We start from the raw sequence: 23,409 nt of genomic DNA, 5'->3' as shown, positions 1-23,409 counted from the left end.
AGTTCAAGCAAACATTGAGAAATAAGGGATAAGAGGGAGACATCATCCATTTGATTGAAAATAAATGTCTTTTTCTTATGAATTGAAAAATAAGCTTTAAAAATAGTTACTCCATTATAATTTTTGCAAAGCAGGTATAGAGAGGTCTGTGGATAATGAAAAAGTCCCCATCTTTGCACTGGGCACACCCTAGACTCCATGAGAACCTTTTCAGTGCTGAGTGGAACTGCAGTGACACAAACCCAGACCGTTGGCAGTTAGAGACGAGAGGAATGTGTGTGAGTTGCCGCAGGTGCAGGTGCTGAACAGGAGCCGTAACTCATTGCAGTTCAAACATGAAGCATTTCCCTCCCCTCTCCCTTATTGGAGACTTGTCCTCAGACCAAGAAGTACGTATGACCTTTGAGGGTGCGGCTTGGCAGATGGCTAGAGTTGTCTCTTTTTTCCTGGTCTAAAGCCAAAGAATGGTCTGTTTAACAGAATCCAAGAGACACGATGAATGGTGAAGTCCATCCCCTGATCGGTTGGCTGTATGTATCTCAGGAGAGGCAAGTGCTGTAGAAGCAAAGGATCAGCAGAACACCCACCAATGGGAGCACTGTAAATTCTGTTACTGGGACACAGTCCTTCAAATAAGGTGACGTGGAAGCCAAACCAAAACTGTATTGCGGAATAGCCAAGGAAATGACCCAGTAGAAAGTGTTTTCAAATAAAGGGAGAGTACAGCACACACACATACCTGGTATGTAAACTAATACAACATGAAGATAAATAAGACACCAAGGTTAGCCACTTATATTGGTAAATAACATGAATAAAAAGGCATGTTCACTTAGCTGGTTTTAGTCAGCAATGGAACATATATAAATGTATTAGAAAGGAATGATTAAAAAAAAGTTCACAGCTTAGAATAAGAAGCACACTTATTGCACTCTTACATTATATTTCAGGTGATTATAGTTCATCTTCCACCCTTAGTCTTTCCCTAAGCCCTAGATTTAAGTGTCACCCTACCTTATTTTGGTCCATTTTCCTCCACTTGCGCCTAGTTTATGAGCTTTGCTGGCTTGTGCTAGTTTGCAGTTTCTTCCTATGTAACTCACAGCCCAGCCAAACACACATGGGTTCAAAAGTCTCAAAATAGCAGTGATTTTCAAGGCAAAAGTAGGGCTAAGTAACTCACTGATAACCCACAGTCCAGCCCTGTAAACACACCCTTCACATATGCTTCCTGCCTGTCTCCCTGTGTACGCTGTGGATGGGAATCCGCCATCGTGGCAGGTGGGAAATGCACCCCGCCTGCCAGGATAAGCAAATGATTTGCACAAAACATTTTTTGATACTAACAAGAATAAATATACTTCAGTTCCATTTTCAAAGAGCACTTCAATCTACAGAATTCTTTACAAAAAAATGCACCACAAAAAACAAAAACGAAACCCACACTGGTTGCTGTCCTCATGCACAACTGGTTATATCACTGCAATTAGTCAAAACAGCTAAATAAACGTAAGCAGTTTAGTGATACTGACTGAGTAATTAATAAAAGGGACAGCTGGAATGTGGAGGCCGAAATAAAGGATCCACCTTTATCACTTTAGTAAGGTGTCCGTGTGTGTGTGGTTGTGTGTGTGTGTTAACTGCTAATATTTTACATACTGGGGAATGTGGCTTAGTGGTAGAACCCTTCCTAGTGCATACAAGGCCCTTGATGCAACCCCAGTGGAAAGGGAAAAAATAAAATAAAAATGAGGACTTCAGAGTCTACCTCAAAAGTACCTCATAAGAACTGTTACTTTCCCCTTTCAAAATACGAAAAATTAGGACTAAACCTCAATTTAAATGTCTCTGCCCAAATGGAAGTGGAAATAGGTTATCCGAAACTATTAAAGTTATTATCCAGTGAGCTGATATACCATCTTCAGCTTTACCAGAGCTGCTGATGTAGAGCCCATTTCAGTTTCTTTCAGAATCAGTAATTCATCTCCATGTCTGAGTGAAAGCAACTCAAGGACATACAGGGGGAAAGCACATTGGGTTTCTTATGAGGAAAGAAGATGCAGTCAGCGCAGCATGGAGTGACCAGCTTACACACACTGGCCAGGTCTTTCACTATTCCACTGTCCCTCTACAAAATACACTTCAGAGACAGCCCTCTGTCTGCCACTATGCACCAGAGCAGTCAGTAGCACTAGCCAATTTCATCTGCAAACAGGTCTTGGGAGGCAAGTTTACACTTCAAGCTCTAAAAACTCAGTGTCTAGGTTGGCAGCATTTCTCTGGAAACAAATCAAACCTACAATTTGTTTTTTCTCACTGAGCTAAAAATTGATTGCTGCCCAGCACACACTACTTCAAAACTAAACTACAGCAGTATCTCAAATGTCATTTTGTATAAAAGTTCCATGCTTTGAAGAGCCTATGGGAGTAGAAAAAGTTTCTCTAGAAATGTCACTGAACTGTATTTTCAACCTAGTTGCTCTATGTGGTAAATATTTGTGGCTATGCTAGGGATTATGTGCTTTAAAAAAATAATTTTGTTCACTGAAAATTTACCATTTTCTTATTTTTTTAAATGTGATTTTGGCTATAAACTCTTTAGTGCATTTATCTTCGCAGTCTAAATTGCACTCTAAAAAATATTATCACAGCTAAGTTAAACCAGACTGGCCGTTCTCTTCATAAATCACTGATTTCTGCTAAAATGTTAGGTTTTTTTTTTTTTTATTGCATCATGAAGGCACAGTAAGATATTTGGCAAATGGTCAAGGTATTTTCCTAGAGCCTCCCTATACTGTTTCACTCCTGTAAGCTACTTGCTGTTCCTACTCACAGGGAACTTTCTATCTCTGGCTACGGTTTTAAAAACAGCTGATTAGTTGCCATGTGCTGGTCAAGGTGCTGATATTCTAGCACTAACAATGCCAACCTGGACAAAGAAGAGAATCTGAGCAAAAAAGGCCATCCTCCTACCCTCTTAGCTGGGCAGTCTCTTTAGATGAGTATCTGTGCGTGTGGCAAAGCTGTGGCCAACTCACTATGAAGGTGTACTGTTTTGCCAAACCTACTACTGAAAAGTAGAATTATATCATGGTTAGCAAAGTGTTACCATAATTATTTAACTTCATGCGACTGACTTAGGTTAAGATTTGAAATATATTATAAACAGACTCTGGCACCAATTCCAGTAACAGACACTCCGAGCTACACCTTTAAAAATTTTAAACAGTATCACTGCTTAAATGTATAATGCCCTTTAGGACAAAATGAGTGCTCCACTACAGGTACACAGAAAAGCTAAAATCTTACATCTTCATGTACTAGAGCTCCTGACTTTTCATACTTTAAAATAAATAACTATTCATTACCTCATTCTGAGGAGGTAGTTTTTTTGAAGAGGTCACCTGAACCCTGAACTGTGTTTCCAACTAAAGCTAGATGCTGAGGTTTGCAAGAGGCTAGGAGGTGGGTGTACAGTGGGGACAGGTGAGCCCCGAAGAGGGACAAACAGCAGCTCTGACAGTGCCTGACAAATACAAGACATCATGTAAGAAAAGGAGTGGAGCTGCACCAAGACAGGAAGTATTTACAAGGTTTCTGGTTGACAGTGCTGAAGTCTTGAATTACGTCTTTTACACACTGCTTTCTCCCATACTAGTGTAAATCTAGCATACAGTTTATATTGGGCTCTCTTTTAGGACGCCTCATTATGCCCTTCCCGACCTCAAATACAGTTAGAGATGGGCTGCTCAGGAACCAGAATCTGACAGTTACACAGAATCTTCCTTGAAGACACAGAAGTATGAATGATCACATTGGATATTCTATTCACAATTTCCTTCTATAAACTACATTTTGAGGCTAATTATATCTCAGGGGGAAAAGGTCTGGGTCTTGTAGCTTAATGGTGAGAAAGACCATCAGGAGTTCTACATATTTAAAAACAATTCTATAGAGTTGCTCTCAAACCTTTTAAAGACTTCACTCCAAACCAAAACAGATGTGAGGAGGCACTGCAACCACTTCATGGACCGACAGCTACCGCCTTACAGGATGGGCGAAGCAGCCACATGCTGTCTATACAGTTATTCATAAAGTGCTCGGCACAGACAAATGACAAATTCCTTGTATTTTCTTAGGAGCTCAACAAGATTATCTGCAGCCTAAACATAAAAAAAAAAAAAAAAAAAGGAAAAAACCTACAAAGAAAATCTTTTTATGTTGTTTGTAAACAATAAGAAAAGCTATTTGATAGAAAATAAGGAGGGTTAAATATTTATTTCTAGTTCTTATATTCTCTATTTAAAAAAAAAAATCTATCAACACCCTGAGCCTGGTTTCTGGGCACAGTTCCATTTACTGTATGACCTCCTTTCCCTTTCCATATGAGAGCAACCTGTCCTAAAGTGAGGGGAGGAGGAAGCCTGTCCCTGTGCATCCTGCCTAGGCCACTCTCGTGCTAAGCTTTCCTCCTCCAGCGCTGAGCACGCCTCAAAGCCTCACCTCCTCAGCAGGGCCTACATGTGCACCCGCAGGCAAAGCCTAGCTCTTTCTAGCTGTAAAGCAAACAGCCATGTTTAAAAGCATTTAAAAGGTAACAGTGCCTTTCAATGTGGCACATCATACACAGGGGCCATTTTTTAATATTAAGCATGAATCGTTTTCAGCTTCTAAAAATTTTAAGACATTGTTCTACTCATTAATACTTCAAAGCACACTGCTGCTAACTGATTGATAACCAGAATACTTTCCAGCTTACTGGGAGTTTATAAACATTTCAGTAAGCATTCCTTTGATGACAGATAATTTTTTAATTTTAGATAACACAGTATTTTTTTCCAAGTTCTTAGCTATAGTGTAGTTGCTAAGTATGTTTCCTTTAATTTGCATTTATAAATCACAATTCAAGATTTCTGGATAAGAGGGGTACTGACCATTAATACATCCAGTCACTTTCTTTGCTAGTATGGTGGTTTTATATTATCTTTAAATAAAGGCCAAGGGAAGCTGTGATTAGGCTGTACTTTTGATCTGTGCAAAGACAAGATTTAGGGCTCTATAAAAAACAGCCGGTGACAGGCCTCATACTTTCCTACAGCTTCAGTGTCCCTAATGGCTCTCTTTCAGACTAGGGAACTCAGCTACCAAATTACCCAACCCTTTGAAGACCAGGCTTGGGGAAAAAAGGAAGAAGGAGAATGAATGGAGACACCACCACTTTTATTTTAGGTTGCATATTATAGGTAAAAGACTAGAAAGAGGATGTAAGATGTAGTGTAGGAGTTAAGTTGGAAGAAACAATGGGATTAGCAAAGACGTTAGTGTGGATCCAGCAAGTACCATTAATTTAAAAAGTATAAATAATTGTCATTATGCTAAGACTCCTCATAATTTTAGGTAGAGAAAAGGATAATAATCATTCTTTAAAAGTTGTTTACAGTTAACACAAAATATAATTTTCAGGATATATATATATTCTTGTGGGAAGTATTCATTTATTCCAATTAAACCTGAAAATTATTATTTTTTAAAATAAAAATAGAAGAAACTGAGAAATTAAAACTTGTACCTTACATTTAGATTACACAAATTCGCTGGGCTCAGTGACACACACCTGTAATCCCAGCACTTGGGAGGCAGAGGCAGGCAGACCTCTGTGAGTTTGAGGCCAGCCTGGTCTACAGAGCGAGTCCAAGACAGCCAAGGCTACACAGGGAAACTGTTCTGTCTCAAAAATCAAAACAAAACAAAAAAATTACACAAATTTCTCACATTCAAAACTGTCAGTAAGCAGTTTTGTAGGCTCTTAATTAGATGCTGTCCATGGCATTTTATGTCCTGGACAAAGCAGCCACATAAGTTTTGGTGACTGGAAGAGCTGAGAGGAAGATAGGAACTGTATTTTCCTGAGAATTTGCTACATTGTGGATGGAACAATCCCCAACCCTCACCACCATTGCTGGACCCAATGAGAAAAGAAGGCGATGTGTGCCAGCACTGAGCAGCCCAGTGAGCAAGGCAACCCGAGGTGAGAGAGCGGGAGGTGAGGAAGAAGATGCAGCATCCCCTCTTCTCTGCCCCAATGCAGTGTCTCCTCACCTTCCACTTAAATTTGAAGAACTTTACTGTGATAACATTTGTTGAGGACCAAGCAAGGGCTATACAAAGGGTATGCTGCATTTACTCCATCCCTCAGAAATTAATGGTGGTGGACAGGGAAAGTGCTCCACAACATAATCCCAGAACAGGCAAGAACGATGCTTGGTGACTGAAATCGCCCCATCAGATGACCAGCCACAAACTGATCTGGTGGTTAGAAGGGCAAAGTTGACCGGCAGACTTTCCATAGCAAGTTTCCCAAGCTGCAGCAGCAGATTCTTTCCATCAGGCCTGACCACCAAAAGGGCAGAATTCAGGGTCTCTCCTCTTTCTTCCTGGGAATGGGCAGACTTGTATGCACATGATATTTGTGTTGAAGAAGAAACACGGGCAGCAGAGAATTCTGGTTCCTAAAACATTCTTCCCTCTTTTGTTGAATAGGAAATTCCATTCTGTTCCACACGAGCTTATGCATTGAAAATTTTGTATCTTTAAAAAAAGATTTGAGGAACAGAACTGTGTTTTGATGTTAACAAATTGTATGAACACAAGACTTAAGAAATAAAGAGTAGATGCTGCCATGATGGAGTGGCTACTTGAAGGCTGCAAATTCTCCTGTAGAGGGAGGATAAGAGCTGATTTTAAAAAGTTATCTCAAAAGAACTTCAAGACAGAAAAGCCTTATTTGAATCTCACTGAAAGGTGACTAGTTATATATACTACAACAAATATATTGTAACACCATTACTAAGTTAAAACCTCAAGTCATTGGAATCTACAAGTATATGTACATGATACTGATTAACAGGTCAACGCTATCAAGAAAACACCAAGCTGCAGGGACTTTCACAGCTGGGTGTCATGTGGCAGGTCAAATTCATAGCTGTGGTAGGCAGGCCTCAAACACACAGGATCTTCCTACTTTGCTTCCTCAGTACTGGGATTACATGTATGTCCTACCTGGCTATACACACATACATACATACATTATATATATATTTTGTTGTTGTTGTTGTTTGTTTGTTTGTTTGAGACAGGGTTTCTCTGTGTAGCCCTGGCTATCCTTGAACTCCCTCTGTAGACCAGGCTGGCCTCTGGGATTAAAAGTATGCCTTACCACAGCCTTGTGTCATCTTGCCAGGCCCAGATACTTGACTTTTTCTCCCCCCTCCTTTGAGACAAGGTTTTTCTGTGGAACAGAGAACCCTGGCTGTCCTAGACTGGCTTTCTGGAGCAGGCTGGCCTCAAACTCACAGGGATCCATCTGCCTCTACCTTCCACCACATCCAGCGATACTTGACTTTTTAAGTGCTGTGATCATTGCCTTTTTAAATTTTAAACAACATCTTGCTGTATAGATGACCTCAAGTTCATGATCTTTTGCCCCAGACTCCAGAATATTACAACTGATATTTTTTCGTATCCAGGTTGATTTCTGTTAGATCTGGACTGGTTGCTAGGGAATGTTGGCACGTCCTGTGATGCAGCAGATTGCTAATGACTGGCCGACTGAAACCTAAAATTTATGTGGTGAGAAGATTAGCAAGGTGGTCTTGATTTCGCCATCCTCTTGTTTCCCCTTCCTCATACTGGGATTACAGAACTACCATCTCTGTCAGATCTATAATTGAGTTTTATTAATTAAGCTTTGCTTTCCTAACCTGAATACAACTAACTGGGCTATCTCTTTCCATCAACGATCTTTTTTTTTTTTTTTTTTTTTTTTTTTTAATGATTTTGTAATATGCATTGGTGTTTTGCTCATGTGTAGGTGTCGGATGCCCTGGAGCTGGAGTTACAGAGAGTTGTAAGCTGTCATGTGGCTGCTGGGAATTAAACTCAGGACCTCTGGAAAAGCAGCCAGTGCTCTTAACCCCTGAGCCATCTCTTTGCCCCTCAAGGATTCTTTTTAATGAATAACTTAACCAAGGCACTGTTGAGCCAATAGACCAAAGAAGGAAGCTGGGCAAAGTGGTCCACACTTGTAATGCCAGCACTTGGCAGTAGTGGTAGGAAAATCCAAAATTCCAGGCCAGCCTGGGATGCACAGTGATTCTGTTTTACAGATGAACAAGTTGGGGTCTAGAGTGGTCAAGAAACTTGCCCAAAATCACACATCTTAAAATAAAAATTAAAAATGCCTAGAACAAAACATTAGGGTATAATCCTTTGTGAGAAAAAAACAAAACAAAACTAGAACTCTCACCAAAACAAACAAAACAAAACAGTAACAATAACAAATTAGCATCACTAACACAGATACACGGAGAGGGGAAGTGACACAGTCCTAGGGTTTCCTATTCTCTCTGGATCTATGTCACCTACACATCCCAGTGGGCCAGATGTGAGAGGGGAAGTCAACTGCTATGCCACCTGTGGGGGAATGTCTATGGGACAGCACATGAGCTTCTGCGTGTCTTGAGAGAGCTTAGAGCAAATGCTGACTAGCTAACCAAGAAAGGAGAAAAGAGGAGGGGAAAAGGAAGGGGGAACAGCGTGTACAGGAGCCAGATGGCAGAGTTTGGACAGTGCTGAGGAGAAAGACAGGGAATGAGGACAGAACACACTAGTAACACAAGTACGCTGGGAGATTACAGAAAGATCTCTGTTAAAAAAAATTCTTCTGTATACTATGTTTCGTATGTTTAAAATGTTTGAGTACTCTATGGACCAAGATAGTGTGTAAAGAATTTGTGAGGTGCATGCAACATCACCTACCAATGAATTCATCTTCACGTCATTAAAGACTCAGAAGTCCTGAGTTTTGCTGGTGTATTGCACTGCTTTATCTCCCCCCTCATTTCCTCTTCCTATGTAGGTGACCAAACACTATACAAATACCTGCACGTTCTATATAAAGTAATCTACCACTGAGCTATATGCCCAGTTCTAAGTTCTCGAAGACAACAGGCCTGGCCTGAACTTGTAATCCTCCTAATTCCACTGGACTGGCTTTTTTTAAAAAAATGAGAAATATTCTCTTATATTTAGAGTCATGAATCGGTATATAAGATTATGATGACATTCTTAACTTATCCAAATGATGGACACAAGGTGAGGCACAGTAATCTAACAGTGCAAGTAAGGAAAGCACTTCAGAAACTTATCCGTTGTACTTATAAACTCAATGTCACTAAAGTTTTCCCAATTTTTTGCTTTATTGTTTTCAAAGGAGGATGACATGTACACAAATATGATCTGTCTGTTGAGTAACCTTTGCTTTGGGTTATTATTTAAGCATTACCATAAGTCTAAATTGAGTAACTGAATATCAATAGGCTTTGTCTCCAGGTGACTATGAAGTAGAGATGGCAGGATATTTTTTAAAAGACCAAAATGATTACAATTTTCTGCTTTTAGATTCTCTCCAAGTCACAGGACAATTACACTCCATTACACTCATTTCTATACATACAAAATGTAAACATTAGAAGTACTTCACACTGTGGAATGCATTGGGCACTCATCATGGGTGGGATCTTGCTGGACAAAGACCCCCAGGAAGAAAGTTTATGAGACACAATGGTAAGTGACTGCTGACTGCTGTAACAGACATCAAAACCTAAGTAGACCCTGATACATTAACTCAAAAAACCATCACTTGGCTATTTGGCAGCCAGGTATTTAGAAAATCAAAGAACAAACAAACAAACAAACAAACAAACAAACAAACACTCTAAGACCCTCAGAATTTTGTAAAGTTTTCTTTTGGGGAAGGGAGCGAGTGAGAATAAAGAGAATTTGACTTTTACACATGTATGACATCTTTAACATATAAATATCATCTAAGAAGAACCTTAATTTGTACTTTTCAACTGAAAATACAAAGTAAAGTCATTTTACTTATGTCAAATGTGCCACTGTGATATTTTTGGCTGCTCACACTCACAGTTTATTTAAAAAAATTATGTATCACTTCAGGGAAATAAAAGACTTCCACATTTTCTAAATTGTAAAAAGAAACAGCAATAGGAAAATATAAAGGCTAAATAAAACCCAAGATGATTTGGTTCTATTACTGTCAATCCCCACAGCTGACAGGCTGGCCTACTGTGTGTCCCACCTGTGAGCATGCAGAGGAAGGCTTCCTCTGGAGTCCCCAGGACAAGTGATGGCTAATAACAAGGGCTCCATGAGCAAATGGGGCTTTAATCACTGGAAAGCACAAACTCAGAATAGGAAGGAAAGCCTCTGGAAGAGGCACTAAAAGTGTTTAACAGTGCTTGTGTATTTTAACACACGGACAATGAAAATTCCATGTTCAGTAAGATTTTAAAAATGGAAAGCAATTCTTAAGTTTTTAAAGACAAATATTCTTTGGCTCACCTGTAAGTAACAGAGTATTCTGGTTAATTTAAATATAAGGAAATTGTTTATTTGCTTTTGTTGCTACCTTACTTTAATGCCTCACTCATTTACTTTGGTTCAGTGGACTGGAAACGCACCATATCCCCCTGCTTGGATGGGTGTTTTCGGAGAAGCACAAGCATACAGACTAAAATCTTCTGTTTGGAAACCAGCCCGATTCAAGGAGGGTTCTGATGCACTGCGGTGAATTTTTGGCAATGAGCGGGCCAGCAGCTCAATAGAGGCGAGGATCTGTAAGAAAGAAGCAAGGGTGGGGAGGGAACAAGATAGGAAATAAGAAACAAGAAAAAGCAGAGCACAGAATAAAAATCTGGGTAGTATAAATTTTTTTATTTTTCAAGACAGATTTCTCTTTGTAGCCTTGACTGTCCTAGACTTGCTTTGTAGAGCAAGTTGTCCTCAAACTCAGAGATCCGCCTGCCTCTGTCCCCCTGAGTGCTGGGCCTGCAGGCATGCGGCACTGCGCACAGTTGGTAGTGTAAGTCTTTAACAGCCCATCATACTCATCATTAGAGCTTGCCTGGGACTTTACATTGTTCCAGTATAAGTAATGAACAAACTGGTGTCTCCTATTGGCACAAAAGTCACACATGTGAGCACAGTGGCATAGGCTTACATACACACATGGCTGAATGAGTAAAGTTGCTCATAGTTAATGTCTGCCTGTAGTTTTTTTTTTAGATCACTTGCCAGCCTTGAAATGAATAGTACATAAAAACTTAAAACTAATTACAAACCTGAAACCTGGATCTAAGGGATCCAATGCCTTCTGTCCTCCCTGGCCATTCCCAAACATGTGGCATGTGCACTCAAGCATACACTCACAAATGGTTTTTTAAGAAGGTCCAGGCTAGGTGTGAACACCTTTAATCCCAGCACTCCCTGAGGCAGAGGTAGGTGGATACCTGCCAATTTCAGGCCACCCTGGGCTACATACTGAGTCCCAGGTCAGTTGAAGTAAGAATCTACTATAGTATATAGTCATAGTAAAAATATACTATAAAAATGAAATTAATAATATATAATATTAGTATGTACTAAAATAATAAATATATAAGATATTAAAATAATAGCCAGGTGTGGTGGCGCATGCCTTTAATCCCAGCACTCAGGAAGGCAGAGGCAGGCAAACCTCTGTTGAGTTTGAGGTTAGCCTGATCTACAGAGTGAGTCCAGGACAGTCAAGGCTACCCAGAGAAACCCTGTCTCGAAACAACAACAACAACAACAACAATGAACAAAAAACCAAAACCAAAACAAATCAATAAAAATTTAAAAACTAACATAGGTAAACAGAAAACTTAGAATCTACTTATTTTACCATCAAGAATAACCCCTGGTTAGGGGCTAGAGAGATGGCTCAGTAGTTGAGAGCACTGGCTGCTCTTCTAGAGGACCTGGGTTCAATTCCCAGCACAGACATGGCAGCTTGCATCTGTCTGTTACTCCTATTTCAGGGGATCTGACACCCTCACACAGACATACATACAGTCAAAAATGCAAATACACATAAAATAAAAATAAAAATATTATTAAAAAAACCCCACCAGGTCAAAGGTGTAAGCTGAGTTTTTATTTATTTATTTTTAAAGATTTATTTATTATGTATACAATGTTTTGCCTGCAGTTATGCCTGCCTGCCAGCCAGCCAGAAGAGGGCACCATATCTCATTATAGGTGGTTGTGAGGCACCATGCAGTTGCTGGGAATTGAACTCAGGGCCTCTTTAAGATCAGACAGTGCTTTTAACCTCTGAGCCATCTTTCCAGCCCAGTGAGTTGAATTCTTATAAGTACGCTCTCAGAGGCTAAGGAGTGTAAGACCCTAAAGCACAGTGAGTACGAAACAGAGAATCCAAGTGTGTTAGCTGTATAAAAACAATTGGAAAAAAACAAAATCAACGCCACTCTTCTTAATTTTTTTCATTGTTTACAAACTCAAAAATGCTATTTTTCACTATTTTAAAATATGTTCCAAGATGAAAAGGTTTGAGAACTAGGGCTGAAGAGATGCTCAGTTCCCAGAACCCATACAATGGCTCACAGCTGCTAAAACTCCAGTTCCAAGGGATCTGACTTTTTTCTAGCCTCGGTGGGCACCAGGCACACAAGTGGTGCATATACACACACAAGTAAACACCCATACACAACATAATGTAAGATAAAATAACTCTTTAAAAGCTTGAGAACTGCTGGACAAATGTAAAGACCTGCTGAATAGCTTGTATTTTCAGCCTTCATCAAGTCACCTTCCTGTCTGTTCATCTGGCCTGCAGAATCCCAGCTGTGCCCCACTACTCCCTCATCATGCTAAAGCTGCTTAGGAAGGCTGGTTGGTACTTTGGGGTATCATGAAGTTTTTCTTACTTGGGGAAAGAGTGGTCTCTCGTCTCTTTTCTTTTTGAGGCACTCTGCCATTAATCTCTTCATGGCTTTTGGACAGTTACTCCGTACCTTACTGAGATCTGGAGATAGGTATCCTCGTCCCACCATAAAAATTATCTGAAGGGAAATAGGCAAATCATACATTCTTATTAATAAACTCAAATATATAAGCAATGAAAATTTAATAAACTGTATACTTATGGCATTCACACTTTCCTGTATGTACATTAAAGTTTGGTTAAGTCAAAAAAACAAAACAAAACAAAACAAAACAACAATGCTAGTATCTGGCTTCCCAATCCATCATTGATTGTAGGGAGCCCATACCAACAAGAAAAAAACTTGTTTTGTGACCCCCCCCCCCCCGCAAGCTTGTGGCAAAGCCCTTCTAATTAATTAATACCTCCTGTGCTTGTGTCACTCCTTGCCTAGTGGTGTTTCCACTGACAAGGTACATGTCAAGACATGCAGATGAGGGGTACAGAGATGGCTCAGTGGTTAAAAGTGCTGCCTGCTCTTCCAAAGGTCCTGAGTTCAACTCCCAGCAACCACATGGTTCAACCATCTATAATGTGATATGATGCCCTCTTCCGGCCTGCAGGTATTATATATACACTGTATATATAATAATAAATAAATAAATCTTTAAAAAGACATGTGGATGAGACAACTTCTTTTTTTCTTTACAAAACATTATTGAATACTATCTGTTGTTGGGCTCCATGGTTGGTAAGTCCTTTGTGCATGTGTAGCAGGGAATATAACAGTTAAGCACTATGGCATAAGTTATTGTGTAATTCAAATATGGATTTCTGTACTCCCCCCTAAATCTGGTTGCAATTCTTGCTCTAAGAATCTCCTGTCTCAACGTTGTGTAAACACTGCTCCCCAATTGTTCTCTGGTATGCCAACAAAGCAGCTTACAGCCAACCACTGAGCAGGGGGGAAGAATAGGGCTGGACACTGGACTTCCTGCCAGCCAGGGAGGAGGAGTTAGAGGAGGAAGTAAGGAAGTCAGGCATTTGAGAGATCCAAGAGACATCAGGAGGAGCTGGAGTAGGAAAGCTACAAAGTGCAAGTATCTCTGGGAGGTACACTGGGAGGAAACCAGATTACCTTAGAGGGTTAAGAATAGAGTAATAACTGCTTAGTCATTGTGTTGTCTAGCTTACTGTTAAACAAATATGAGTCTCAATTATTTGTGTGATAGCTAGGTAAGAGAGAAACTGAGAAACACAGTTTTATAAAAGTAACTAAACAAAGCATGTTAAAGCAGTCACGAGGCAGCTGAGGCAGCTGTAGTTAAGCACTTGTGTTGAGGACAGTCTCTTAGGCTATTTAACTACAGCAGCAGCGGCAACGGTGGCAGCGAAAGGAGGTCAGAACAGCTGAAGCTAAAAATCTCCTGTCTTGGAAGGTAACAAGGCTTGTCTTCATTAGAGAGCTAGAGTTTTTCTAAATTCTTTTACATTTTTGGCTCTTTTGAGGGTGGGCAGAGCTAGGTTAAGAGTATTGCATATCAGGGAAGAGGGGAACCAAGAGAGTGGATTTTGAGAGAGGCAGATTAGAGGCGAGCATGAAGAATGCAGGTTGACTCCACTCTACACAGGGTTGGCTGATGGGTTTAGAAATGGTCCTATCTGATAGCTATTTCCTGTTCGATGCCAAAATGACTCCCATTTATTAACCCACAGTAAACTTTAATTTCAATGTAGTCTCTGATACAAGTTAAAGAAAAGATCTTGGAACTCTCTGGAGCAGCTGTATAAGTGATCCCTAAGAACGTGGGAAGCACTTAAGGAGGGCTCAGAGTCGAGAAGAGCGGGGGCTGCCATTCACACAGGACAGCAGTTCAGACGTGTCCATGTTCCCAGAAAAGGTATAAGATGCCTGAAAAACTTCGGACTCTTGGACTATACACATCATCTATTTTGGTATTAGAAAGAATTCTCCAAGGAGTAGGAATTGATCCCATGTTACAGATTAGAACCCAGCGTTCAATAGCCAAAAACCAAGGGACTTGCCCCAAATAATATATCTACAAAAGTGACAGCAAAGAACTGGGAGAAGACCATGGAAATTTACAAATTTCCTTTTAACATTTCTTCTGCTCTGCTTGTAATGCCTTCCTGTGTTCTCTCCAGCTATATGAAATCTGGATAAACAACTCTAACCTTGCCTGTCATATCTTTCTTTTTTCTATATTTCCACATCTAGAAATTATAATATTCCCTCCACCAACAGCTGTAATGATCATTTATTACCTTATCAGAGTACTAAAATTTGTGAATAGGTCTTACCTACATTCTCTAAGGAGACCTGTGGGCCCTGGAAACAAAGGCTTTGTCTATCACATATGCGTTTCTTCTTCTTCTTCTTTTTTTTTTCCTTCCTGAGACAGGATTTCTCTATGTATCCCTGGCTGTCCTGACTCACTTTATAGACAAGGCTGGCCTTGAACTCACAGAGATCCACCTGTCTCTGCCTCCTTAGTGCTGGGATCAAAGGTGTGCGCCACCACACCTGGCCTGTACTTTTTTTTTTTTTAATAAAATAAATTTAGGGGCTGGAGAAATGGCTCAGTAGCTAAGAACACTTGCTACTCTTGCAGAGGACCTAAGTGTAGGCCCCAGCACCCATATCCCATGGCTCACAAACACCTGTGACTCTGGCTGCATGGAACTCAATGCCCTCTGGCCTCCGTAGGAACTTACATGCATGTATGCACACAGCAATACAAGCAATATTATAACTGACTTGCCAGAGAACCACTTAGGTGTATGTGTCAGGAATTTTTCCAGTGCACCTAACCTCTATCTTAAAAAAAAGTTGTATATTTTAACAATATGGACTCTAGTATCATTCTAGGCTACAAAAATTATGGGACATCAAGAAGACATTTTCAGTCAGGCGGGAGTGGCACACACTTTTAATTCCAGCACTCGAGAGGAGGGGCAGGCTGATCTCTAACTTTGAGGCCAGCTAGGGCTCTGTTACACAGAGAAACCCTGTCTCAAAAAAACAAAACAAAAACAAACAAAAAAACAAAACAAACAAACAAAAAAGGAAGACATTTCCAAATATGAATGTCTAACTAGGTGCTAATGAACTATAAAACTCCTTTCAACATTTCTTGGTTTCCAATTCTTTGCTTTCAACAAAGCTAACCAAATTTTCAGCTGATCATTGAAATACCCTTTTTTTTTTTAAATTAAAATATTTTTTTGGAGGCAGGATTTCTCTGTGCGTAGCCTTGCCTGTCCTGGACTCGCTTTGTAGACCAGGCTGGCTTCAAACTCAGAGATCCGCCTGCCTCCGCCTCCTGAATGCTGGGATTAAAAGTGTGCACCACCACCATCCAGAGTAAAATACTTTTTAATGACAAGTTATAATATAATTTTTGGTATAGCATAGGAATGAGTTCAAGTAACTGAATGACATGGTATGATGTAAAGGAAGACTTCTGTCCAGAGAGGATAGCCTTTTCTTTTGGCTCCTGGGAGACTATCACTAAGTCCTCACTTAGGATGTTCTGTGTGGTATCTGGGATCAGTCCTGGGCTACCAGCAGTATGTCATATAGAGGAGTTTGGGAGTACATAGCATCAATCTAACTTCTTGAAGAGCTGGAGAGTAAGATCAGCCATAAGCAGCCAGCTATGTCTATGAGACTAATTCTTTTCTTTTTCAAGACAGAGTTTTTCTGTGTAGCCTTGGCTGTCCTGGACTCACTTTGTAGACCAGGCTGGCCTCGAACTTACAGAGATCCACCTGCCTCTGCCTCCCTAGTGCTGGGATTAAAGGTGTGCGCCACTGCGCCTCGCTCTGAGACTAATATTTTAAAAAATTTATTTATTTATTGTTTATGAGTACTTTATCTGCAGAAGAGGGCATCAGATCACATTACAGATGGTTGTAAGCCACCATGTGGTTGCTGGAAATTGAACTGAGGACCTTTGGAAGAGCAGGCCGCACTCTTAACCACGGAGCCATCTCTCCAGCCCCTGAGGTTCAGAGACCTTTCCTGGCTGGCAGTACTCCATGTTATTGTCACATATTCCTGTTAGGAGAATTTAGAGCACTGTGCATAACTCTACTAAGACAAGACAACTGAGTCAGGCGTGGTGGCGCGCACCTTTAATCCTAGCACTTGGGGGGAGGCAGAGGCAGGTGGATCTCTGTGAGTTCGAGGCTAGCCTGGTCTATAGAGTGAGTTCCAGGACAGCCAGGGCTACAGACAGAAACCCTGCCTCGAAACAAACAAACAAACAAGCAAACAAACAAGACATCTGGAAGCTAAAACCGCCGTTGGCCTCTACACTCTCCTCAAACACACACTTCTGTTAAACAATCAGGCATGCTTGTAATCCCAGTACTGGGGAGCAAAGGCAAGACGGTCAGGTGTGCACAGCCAGGCTGGCCTACATAGCCAGATTCTATCTCCAAAATAAAACAAATAAAAACACAAAACTACATACATACACAACTTTCAATAAAAATTTTACCTTTATGTAATCAAAGTTATCAGCTATACATTAAAAACTGTTAACAATGGCAGAACCCAGCATTTAAAAACAACCTATTAGGCTGGGTGGTGGCAGTGCACACCTTTAATCCCAGCACTCAGGAGGCAGAGATAAGCCGATCTTTGAGTTTAAGGCCAGCCTGCTCTACAGAGCTAGCTTCAAGACAGCCGAAGGCTACACAGAAAAACATTGTCTCGAAAGCCCAAACTCAAACCAAACCAAACCCAAAAACCAACCCATAAATAAATAAAAATAACCCATCAGAGTTTAAAGTCATAAGAAAAAATATTTAGAACTCCAAATTTAAACTTGCAATCATATTTTTCCTTGCAGATACATAAAAGTGTGCTATATTAGGAAAGAATTTGTGAGGGTTAGGGAATATCAGAAATGGCTTGAAGAGAAAAAAGAAACCATGTTAATGTAGAACTTTTATATATTTAAACAGGGGATGGATTTTAGATTATACTGGATACATTCCAACAGTATTTTAAATCTTAACCAAGTCATACTAAAATTGATGTTCTTTGAATTACTTAACATGTAAGAAAACACTTATATGCCAAGCTAAAAATGTGCAGAGGTATGTAGTAGTCTCTTTCTCCCTCTTTCTTTCTGAGACACGGTTTTTCTGTGTAGCCTTGACTATCCTGGATTCTTTTTGTAGACCAGGCTGGCCTTGAACTCACAGAGACCCGTCTGCCTCTGCTGCCTGAGTGCTGGGATTAAAGGCGTGCATTGCCATGTCTGATTTATAGTATTAATCTTAATTTGGTAAAGAAACTGCAGTGGAACAAACAATGGACTGATCAAAACCAAACAACCCTCCCCCAAAAGAAACAAAATGGGGCTGTAGTGATGTCTCACAGGTTAAGTGGTGGGCTTGGCTCTCAGTACACATGGTGGTTCACAGCCATCCACAACATATAGTAGTCTTCTGGCCCTGGATAGCAGGCATGTACACGGTGTATATACTCGACAAGCGCCCTGCCACTAAGCCACACCCGAGACTTGGTGAGGGTTTTTTTTTTGTTTGTTTGTTTGTTTGTTTTGAGACAGGGTTTCTCTGTGCTGTCCTAGAACTCCCTCTGCCTCTGAGTGCTGGGACTAAAGAAATGCACCACCACTGCCTGGCTTTAAAAAAACTTTTGAAACAATGAAATAATTTTTCTCAGACTTTCAGCACTATTGAAAACAAATGAGAAACACACAGAGAGACACAGACACACTCCAAACAACGAAAACCCCAACCCTCATACTTTTCTACAAAGTAACAGAGAAGTGGTTATCTCTTGGAGAGTCAAGAGACCTATTTTAACATATAATCTGATTTCTACTTTTGCGTTTAGGTCTTTTTGTGTGGCATATGTACATATGCATGCTGGTGTATGTGCATGTGGAAGGCTGAGGTTGATGTCTCTCTCAACTGACCTTCACCTTATTTTTTGAAATAGGGTTTCTCATTGACCCTTGAGCTCATGATTTGGCTAGCCTAGCTGGCCAACAAACTCTTCTGTCTTTGTCTCCCAGAGCTAGGATTACAGCCATCAGTCAGCAGGCAAAGTGCTAGGGAGTTCAGGGCCTTATGCTTCTTGGTAAGCACTTTACTGACTGAGCCATTTTCCTAGCCTCTGTGACTTTTGTTAACTGCAAGTTTTAAAATCCAATCTCCTATTTTCATAATTGATTAAAACAAACAAACAAACTCAAACCTTGGAGCAAGATGACCAATTGATACAGGTACTGAGGCCAAGGCCTGCCATTGCATCAAAAAAATTGCTTTACTGGAGCCTTGCTTTGAGTTTTCATGCAAAACACACAGCCCATACTCTGGGAGGGTGACAGTACAAATAAATGGTATCTATACTGCAGAGTAAAAAAGCAGTTGTCCTAACTTCCCATGTAAAAGAGGAGAATTCATGGAATCTCAAGCAGATGTCTAATCTGAGAGCCTGGAAGATCAAGGTACAGGAAGAGGGATGGATGGTGCTGTTGCACTAAGGATGACCAAAATAGGGTGTTCCACTAAGGGAACAGCTTGAAGAACGCAGGGTACACACGGTAGTCAAGTAGAATGGATGGAAAATTTATAATTTTTTCCTTATTCTTCCTTACCAAACATAGAACTTGGCTTTAGACTGACAAATTCTAGGAACTTCAACTATACTGCTAAGAAGACTTAAGTGATAAACCCCTTGACCTTCCGCTGGTTGCTCACTTCTCTCAGAGAGAACACACTTGTGTTTGACTTTTGCTTATTATATACTCATGGAAGATAAAGCACCTCAAATGCCAAGAAGTAGCTGAGTACAGATTTCTGGGATGTTTCAGATTTTTTACCCTAAACAATAACTAATTCATAATGAACCATGACCTTAATAAAAGAGCTTAAACCTTGGGCTGGCAAGATATCTCAGTGGGCAAAGGCACCTGTCCTCACATCTGATGACCTAGGGACTCACATGGTGGAAGGACAACTGACTCCTGAAAACTGTCCTTGCTGGGTAAAGGTCATACAAGGATTCAGTATTCTTATCTGCTGAGGTAAACACTTTCCTCCTCACCATGCTCTTGAAGCCATAATGTTCTGCTTTACTATGGGCCCAGAATCAATGAAGCCATGAACAGCAGACTGACATCTCTGGATGTGTGCGCCCTTACCAAATCCTTACATAAAGCACAGGCTAACTTGGATCTCTAGAATCTATATAAAGGTGGAAGGGGAGAACTGATGCCACAAAGTTGTATCCTGATATCTCTCTCTCTCTCTCTCACACACACACACACACACATATACACATCAACAACAACAACTCCTCCCCCCAAAAACATGCCAAAAACAAATAAATAAAATATTTTCAATGAAGGAACACACATATCATTTTATTTGGTTGGGAGTCACGATGAAACACTTAAGTATTCCACATATGCTTGCTTTTACAATTTGGAATGATAATTCTCATCTTTGGTTTTGTGTGTCAACTTGACACAAGTTAAAGTCATCAAAGAGAAAGGAACCTCAGTTGAGGACATGACCCTGTGAGATTCAGCTGTATGGCATTTGTTTAATTAGTGCTCAATGGGGGAGGGCCCAGCCCACTGTGGGCAGTAGTATCCCTGGGCTGGTGGTCCTGGGTGCTATAAGAAAGCAGGCAGCACTCCTCCATGGCCTCTGCATCAGCTCCTGCCTTCAGGTTTCTACCCTGTTCAGCTCTTGCCCTGGCTTCCTTTGGTGATGAACAGCAATGTAGAAATGTAAGCTGAATAAGGCCTTTCTTCTCCAACTCGCTTTTTGGTCATGGTGTTTCTTTGTAGCAAAAGAAACCCTAGCTAAGACATTTGGTATGCACCAGAATTATTCCAGAAGCATAAAGAAGTACAGGAGCTTGGACCCTACCCCTACTGAATCACAACCTGCTCTAGAATCTCCATTTAAATAATTACTTTTATTTTAAATTAAATGTATGAATGTGCATCTGCGTGGGGGTGTGAGCATGTATGTGCAGTTGCCCATGAAGGCAAGAAGAGGGTGTCATATCCCTCTGAATGGGTTGTGAGTTACCTACTATGGGCTCTGGGAACTGAACTCAGATTCTATACAAGAGCAATACACTCAACTGCTGAGCCATTTCTCCAGCCCCTAGCATCTCCATTTTAAATTAGTCTTTTATGTGATTATGATGCAAACCACAGCATATAGCATAAATATGTTTTAATCACTGCTTCCATAGGTAACTTACTTTCTTTCTTTCTTTTTTCTTTCCTGAGACAAGGTTCCTCTGTGCAGCCTTGGCTGTCCTGGACTCGCTTTGCAGATCAGGCTGGCCTTGAACTCACAGAGATCTGCCTGCCTCAGTGCTGGGATTACAGGCATGTACCATCATGCCCGGCTAGGTAACTAACATCTTCTAATGAAGAGTTTAATTGTCATCACTCTCCTCTTCACATATACATCCACACACACTTTAAAAAAATGTGCAGCTTGGTCTTCATGTGGGTCCCCTAATAACTGCAGCAGGGGCTGTCTCTGACTCTGCTGCCTGCCTTTGGCTCCCTTTCCCCTAACTGGGCTGCTGTGTCTAGCCTCCTTAAGAGAAGATGCATGCACACATGCACACATGCACACATGCACACGCACAAATAAGAGAAGACAAGCCTAGTTCTACTGATTCCTGATATGCCAAGGGTTGAAATGGTTGGGTTGATAGACAAGCAAGGCTGAGGAGAAAGGGAAGAAGGAATGGAGGAATGGGAGGGGAGAGGTAGAGACTGGGGGAAAAAGGAGTAAGGGAAAGCTGCCATCAGGATGTAAAGTAAATAAATGCATTAATCAATGAAAAAAAAAATCAGTAAAAAAATGTTGGGGCATCCAAGGATAATTCATTCACTTTTTGCATTGGTAAACTGGAACTGGTGGCACAAACTGTAATTCCCAACATTCTAGAGATGAAGGCAGGAAAATCAAGATCTCAAGTCCTGGCTGGATTATAGAATATTATTCTGTAAAATGGTGAAGAGAGTGGGAGAAGGGAAGACAGAAAAGCCTAAGGGAATTTATTGTGAGACACTAAACAACAAAGCTTTGTGGGTGACATTGGTACCATTTGGAAGGAAGGAACAGAGAATAAGAACTTCGGAAAGGGACTGCAAAGGTGGCTTAGAGGTTAAGAGCACTGGCTGTTCTTCCAGAGGTCCTGAGTTCAATTCCCAGCAACCATAGGTAGCTTACAACTATCTGTAATGGTGTCTGATTCCCTCTCTTGGTGTGCATGAAAATAAAGCACTCATGTACATTTAAAAAAAAACAAAAAACCCACAAACAAAAACAAAACTTAAAAAGAACCGAGGAAAGGAAGAAGTGAAAATTTACCCTTCTGGTAGAATTCTCATTATAGAAAAAGCCACAACACGACACAGCAGACATTTCATACTTTCCCTCACTTTTGTCGTGGGGTATGTGTGTGCATGTGTATGCACGTGGTTGTAGTAGTCTGGAGGAATGATGAAGCCGGAAGTGTGTATCAGGGTGTCTTCCTCCATCACTCCTCCATCTCATTGTGTTTTTATTTCTGTTTTTCTTGAGACAGAGTGAACATGGAATTTATGTTTCCGTTAGACTGGCCCCCTTATTCAAGCGCTGTGGTCTTAGGCAAGGCTACAGCTAGCCTGTCATGTGTGCTGGGGATCTGAACCCATGTCCTCACGCTTGTACAGCAAACATTGCCAGTGAGACAACTCCCAGATTTTCATGCTTTGTTTTTGTTTCCAACAACATTTTAGTAATCCTGGAAGAATTTGATATATACTCATAGCTCCGCCTGCACTGACAGTCCAGCCTGTGATACAAAGAGTAAAACTGTACCTGTGGTCACAGCAAAGTCTATTCCTAAAAGACTGGGCTGGCCTGGAACACTACACTAGCTTGACCTCAGATCACAGAGAGATCTGTCTGCCTTTGCCACCCAAGTGCTGGGATTAAAGGCATACAGCATCTCAACAGGCGCTGGTGTGCACTTTCAGTTCAGCTATGCCAATAAACAGGCGCTATCTCCATTGCTATACTTCTAACTTCTAGTCACAAAATTGAGGATATCACTCCATTGTAACATTTATGACCAACATTTCAAGCAAAAGCCTTAAAACTGTCAAAAGCCCACAAGCATTTTCTAGGTTGATCACAAAGATCAAGAGTTTATCATCCACGTTTACCCCCGTCGCCTTCCTTTCCTGTGATGTAGACCCGGAGCCTTATGAGAAATGTAGCGCATAGAGATGATGAACATTTACCTGATCCCTGTTGCTGATGTTTGAATAAGGTAGCTGGCCAGTCATCAGTTCATATAGAACAATCCCAAATGCATACACATCTGACTGAAAACTATACGGGTTTTTGTCTTGCATTCTGATTACTTCTGGTGCCTGTTAGAAGAGAGAAAAATTCTAGTTTATCCTTAACTTCAGCTGAATAAAGATTGAAATACAAACTATGATAATTCCCAGAATAACACCTTATTTAAAGAAATCTTCTACTAT

At 40.7% G+C, this 23,409-nt stretch overlaps 1 protein-coding gene across 3 annotated transcripts in view; it reads right to left on the bottom strand.

Annotated features, from left to right (window-relative positions):
- Positions 1 to 6,096: 6,096 nt before the first annotated feature.
- The window catches only part of Braf (B-Raf proto-oncogene, serine/threonine kinase), a 114,716-nt gene continuing 97,403 nt past the window's right edge, over positions 6,097 to 23,409 (bottom strand). For all 3 annotated transcript variants that reach the window (XM_051151672.1, XM_051151671.1, XM_051151673.1), the window contains 4 exons: positions 23,164 to 23,295; positions 12,834 to 12,968; positions 10,545 to 10,698; positions 6,097 to 6,714 (listed from right to left, as the gene is read on the bottom strand). In XM_051151672.1, the coding sequence (XP_051007629.1) occupies positions 6,692 to 6,714; positions 10,545 to 10,698; positions 12,834 to 12,968; positions 23,164 to 23,295 (444 nt within the window). In that variant the 3' untranslated portion in view covers positions 6,097 to 6,691. The remainder of the gene's footprint in view (positions 6,715 to 10,544; positions 10,699 to 12,833; positions 12,969 to 23,163; positions 23,296 to 23,409) is intronic.

The sequence above is a fragment of the Acomys russatus genome, chromosome 10 (assembly GCF_903995435.1).
Source record: "Acomys russatus chromosome 10, mAcoRus1.1, whole genome shotgun sequence".
NCBI lineage: Eukaryota > Metazoa > Chordata > Mammalia > Rodentia > Muridae > Acomys > Acomys russatus.
The sequence above is the reverse complement of the archived record's forward strand: the minus strand, read 5'-3'. Positions and strand labels throughout refer to the sequence as shown.